At 34.0% G+C, this 5,034-nt stretch overlaps 1 protein-coding gene and 1 long non-coding RNA gene across 2 annotated transcripts; both read left to right on the top strand.

Annotated features, from left to right (window-relative positions):
* Positions 1-238: 238 nt before the first annotated feature.
* On the top strand, positions 239-1,151 carry LOC121214135 (uncharacterized). The gene is made up of 2 exons (XR_005909727.1): positions 239-479; positions 774-1,151. It is a non-coding gene; the product is annotated as an uncharacterized lncRNA (long non-coding RNA).
* A 2,691-nt stretch (positions 1,152-3,842) lies between these two features.
* LOC107927413 (uncharacterized) lies at positions 3,843-4,535 on the top strand. Its single transcript, XM_016858461.2, has one exon. The coding sequence runs from the start codon at positions 3,843-3,845 to the stop codon at positions 4,533-4,535; it is 693 nt and encodes a 230-aa protein (XP_016713950.2).
* The last annotated feature ends 499 nt before the right edge of the window (positions 4,536-5,034 follow it).

Raw genomic sequence — 5,034 nt, 5'->3', positions numbered from 1 at the left:
GTGTACAGGGACTAGAACAAAAAATAACCCAAATCCCAAGACGCAACACTGAGACACGGACCAGAGTGCAAACATACCCAAATTAAAAGGCTAGATTCCTAAAATTAAGTAAAACCAGCAATGCGCAATTGAATGCCCGTGCAAAAGAAGAGGGCTTATCACGCAATTATCCCCTCTCCGCCAGAAGCGCGCGGATCCCAAGGCCAAGAGCCGGATTGGGTTGAATAGGCTGAAACGGTGTCGTTTCAAGGCTACCTATGCATGCCATAAACTACACCATTTCATGTTGTCAATTAATAAGGAAAAAAAACCCTAAGTCCTAAATATTTCAGCAGATTGAAAAAGGGAAAAAGAAAGGGATAAGAGGGAGAGAGAGAGACGATGCCCACTGCGTCTTGGTCTTAGCCGATTTCGGCGTTCATCGGCATTTGACGCCTCCGCCTCCGCCATGGCACCAGTCTGAAACCCCCAAAACGTAGGTAAATTTTCTCCTCTTTTGTATTTTACTAAAATTTTTATCTACAAAAGCAAAATATGATAATAAAACCCCAAAAAAAGAGTTTGAATCGAAGAACCACCTTGAAATATCTACTTCTTCTCTTTGATTACTTTGTATGTGTATTCAATAATCGTTTTTTCTCTCCTCTTTTACAAAAATGAAAGGAATGGCTTTATAGCCGAACAATAATCCAAAATAAAAAATACAAGCCCTCTTTTTTACTATTCCGTTGTTTTTTGTTTCTATTTGCTATTGTTTTCTTGTCTGCTTGCAGGTACGTGGCGGTGTACGGGGGTTGTACGGCGGTTGAAGGCTGCGGCGCCAAGCTGCTAGGTTTTTTTTTGTTTTATTTCTGATTTAGGCTTTGTAGTGGGCTAGGGTTTAGTTTTGGGCCTGTTTAGGGTTTGGGCTTTAATTAGGGATTTGGTTTCATTTTGTTTTTGATTTGGGCTTGTTGGGTCTGGGCCGGGCAAATTTGGGCCTGTACAAATACTAATATTTTGAAAGTATTAAAGTCCATCAATGAAGATCAATCCATTTGGAGAAACACATCTTAAGAATTGGATCAAATTGGATCTTACATATCAAATCTCTTGAATTCTGCAAATTGGATCGAGAACATTGAAGACATATCTCCAAACAATTCAATTTATATTGGCCCTTATTAGTATATTGTATCTTGCTATTTTCATTATTGTTTAACAAGAGATTGGATTGTGATTGATCTCAAGTATGTTATCCAAGTCTCGAAACTCTTATATAGAATTATATAGGTTTTATATAGAGTATCGAGAGCAATTAATTGTTCATTAAAGGGTCTATTTGGACAGAGTAGAGTAATTGAGTGAATGTGTCATTAATACCGTAGTAATTACAAAGAATTGTAATTCTCTCGACGTGTTTGACTAATAGAGTGTAATTACATTGTAATTCACTATGTCATGTTTTGATAGCACAATTTGTAATTACATGAATATATAATTTATATTTTTAAAAAATTTTAATTATTATAAAAAATGACTAGTATAATAAAAATAATTTCTAAAAGATTAACAAAAATAAAAACATCTTAGAGACAGTATAACCAAAAGAACTAAAGAAGCTCATGATGACTTCCTAAGAAATTAATTAGGAATCTTCAATCTTAACGGAAATCTGCTTCAGAGTCGGCTTCAACGGTGTTTTTCAAGTTGTCTTCTTCAATATTCTATGACTGCTCCCCTCTATCTTTTTATTTTTGTCATATATACGTTTTAGAATGCCTAAAAACCTAAATCACATTTTTTCGAAGTTCGGTGTGAAATATTATGAAATCGACACAGCCTACCACATGGCCGTGTGGATCACATGACCGTGTGGAATGGTCCAACCTGTGTGGCTCCTGTATCTTGCTCTGGTTTTCTAATTGTCGCTCGTTTTTCACTCTTTTTGCTCCCAAGTGCTCTATTAAGCATCAAAATATGAATTTAAAGGATTATGAGCATAAAATTCACAATTAACATCAACTAATCACCCAAAAATGCATTAAGAATGAAGTTAAAATATGTTACTTTTAGCACTAATCAAACTCTTTGTCTATTAATTACAACATTATTTAGTTATGGAGTCATTCCATTAAAGTACTATGACTGAGTTCTCCCTTATTATATACCATTATGACAACTTATAAAATGTTTATCTAGTGACCTATCAGTAACATACAATGCTTTTAAGTGACTGTTGAAGTGCCAAAGGAAGTAGCCACTTTCTCTAGCACATAATAGGTAATATAATTTGTCTTATTTGGAGCTGTAAATCTTTTCAAACAAAATAATTGGGCAATGTCTTAAATGATTTTGTGGACGTGTTTTGGCCCATAACTGGCTTATTCTGTCATGAGAAGGACTACCTAAAGCCTAGGATTGAACCCAAGGAGGATTGAGATAATTGAAGGCTGGAACCCCTCAAATCGAAGAATCCCTTCTCTCAATCCTGTTTATTTTTACAATTTCAATTTCAACTTATACAATCTCAATTTGTCCATATTTTTAATTCTGTTTTTATTTTTATTTTCTTTAGGTATGCCGTTTTTCTTGGGCATGACTGTGCTTGGGATCTTGAGGAACAAAAAGTTGTGCAAATCCAGTCCCTGAGGATTTAACTCTACTTCCCTTATACTATTCTTTTCGTTATTTTATAGGGATAGGTTATTTTTGGTGCTTCCAACGATACACCATCTTTTAACTAACAATATAAGATTAAAGGTTACACTATATTAACTAAATTAACCATTAATGCTTAGTGCTGAATGTGCATCAATAATCAATTAACAATAATTATAACGAAGAAAGCTAAAGAAACAAGATAATGCAATAACAGTAATCACCCATTAAAAAAATTTCTTCATCAATAGTAGCATCAAGATCAAGCAGCATTTAAAGATTTATAGTCATCCAAAATAAATCTAAAAAAAAAAATCAACATACTATCATCGGAAAAACTCCCCCTCAAGAGCATCCTCATCTCTCCTCCTCAGCAATAGATATCTCCGAGACAGCCAGGAAATCGGCATGCAGAACCTTCTGCCTGTCAATAACTTTCTTTACCATTTTGGCCTTTTCTTAGAGTCTATCAACATGCCTCTGATTTGATTCAATGTAGGAGTTGAGTTTAGCAATCATACGATGTCTAATGCCCAATGGAATGATCTTGAGACTTAATGTAACGCCCCATTTTTTACCCAAATATGCATCATGGTCAATTTTTGAGTCTCATAAGAACTTACGAAAGTTCTAAAATTAAATCATGCATTAAGACCAAATTAATTTTATATTTCTTATAAGTTCTAAGTTAATATCTAATTGTAAATACAATATTTTAATTAATATTCACGTACAATTAAAAAGAAATATATTAAAATAGAGAAAGTTGGTATTAAGATTTAATTTTTAAGGTAAGTTTAAAGTTTGATTTATATTTTTATTTAAATATATAATTTTATGCATTAATATAATATAAAAAATTATTTTAATTATATCTTAAGAAAATTTATTGAATTAAATTATGATGATGCGTGTTGAAATTAATTTAAATAAATATAACAGTATTTATTTACAAGTTTTTTTACCCATTGATGAAGCAGTTTGATGTGATTCATTCAACTTATCCTACACAAATTTTAATATAATATTGTGAATGATTATTGTCTCTTCCCACTGCCACCACCTTTTTCGTTTTGCGTTCAAACGCATAAGAATCATAGTAATTAACTCAGGGCTAGCTATTAAGTTCTGTTTATAAGTAGCGAAGCTCATGTAAAGAATAAGCATAAGCATAAGAGTGAAAAAAACAGAGAGAGAACAAAATGTCATTTGCTGCGCCAAGGTTTATAGTGCTGAAATCCAACAAGGAATATTTGGGCATTATCGATGGAAATGGAGCGGGTGATGGGTATCTCAAATTTTCATCAGAAACTCAAGCAACAAGTTCATATGCAAAATTTGAGGTGGAGGAGGCGGCTGCTGGACATGGCTTGGTGCACATAAGGAGCTGTCGTAACAACAAATACTGGGAAGGAGTCCGAAATAATCCGACGGAGGACGGCCAATACTGGATTGCTGCAACTACTAAAAAGCCGGAGGAAGACCAATCCAGGGACTCCTGCACATTGTTCAAGCTTATACTGATGGGCACTGCAACTACAGATACTGTCCGCATTATGCATGTCCACTCAAAATGTCGTTTATGCCTAAGTACCAGTGGTTGCGTGTTGGCCAACAACAACACTAGTTCCGATGACATCTTCACAATCATCAACAGGGAGTCGCTGTTGGATTTGCCAAGGTATGTGGCATTCAAAGGAGATAACACTCACTATCTTCGTCTTCATCACATGGAGCGTCACCCCTTTTTGCAGTTTTCATCAAGTAATATTAGCGACCCAAATATGACAATGGAGCTTTTCGTCAACAATGACGGCATGCTTCGAATCAAGCCTGTTTCTTTAAATATAGAACTCATATTAGATGACATACATTTCTTCTCAATTAGAATTTAATTGTTCAATTGATTCTAATACTTGTGGCGAATAGTAGGGTTGTGTATGTCATTCGAATTTTATACAAATTTATATTTTTTGGGAATTAGTTGGAATATGTTCTTATCTCTTAATAGGATTTTGGATTATATGACCCGCTACGGCAAACGCTTTTGTGAAAAAGCGTTTGTAACTAATAAGATAGGCAATTTTGGTTTATTATTAGGAATTTTATGTTTTTATTGGATAATGAAAAGTTTTGAATTTCATGATTTGTTCAAAATATTTAATAATTTGATTTATAATAATGAGGTCCATTTTTTATTTGTTACTCTATATGTCTCTTTATTATTTGCCGGCACAGTTGCTAAATCTGCGCAATTTCCTCTTCATGTATGGTTACTTGATGCCATGGAGGGGTCTACTCCTATTTTGGCTCTTATACATGCTGCCACTATGGTAACTGCGGAAATTTTTCTTGTAGCCCGTATTCTTCCTCTTTTTATAATTGTACCTTACA

This window comes from Gossypium hirsutum, chromosome A02, assembly GCF_007990345.1.
Source record: "Gossypium hirsutum isolate 1008001.06 chromosome A02, Gossypium_hirsutum_v2.1, whole genome shotgun sequence".
Lineage (NCBI taxonomy): Eukaryota > Viridiplantae > Streptophyta > Magnoliopsida > Malvales > Malvaceae > Gossypium > Gossypium hirsutum.
This window is presented reverse-complemented; position numbering and strand designations above follow the sequence as displayed.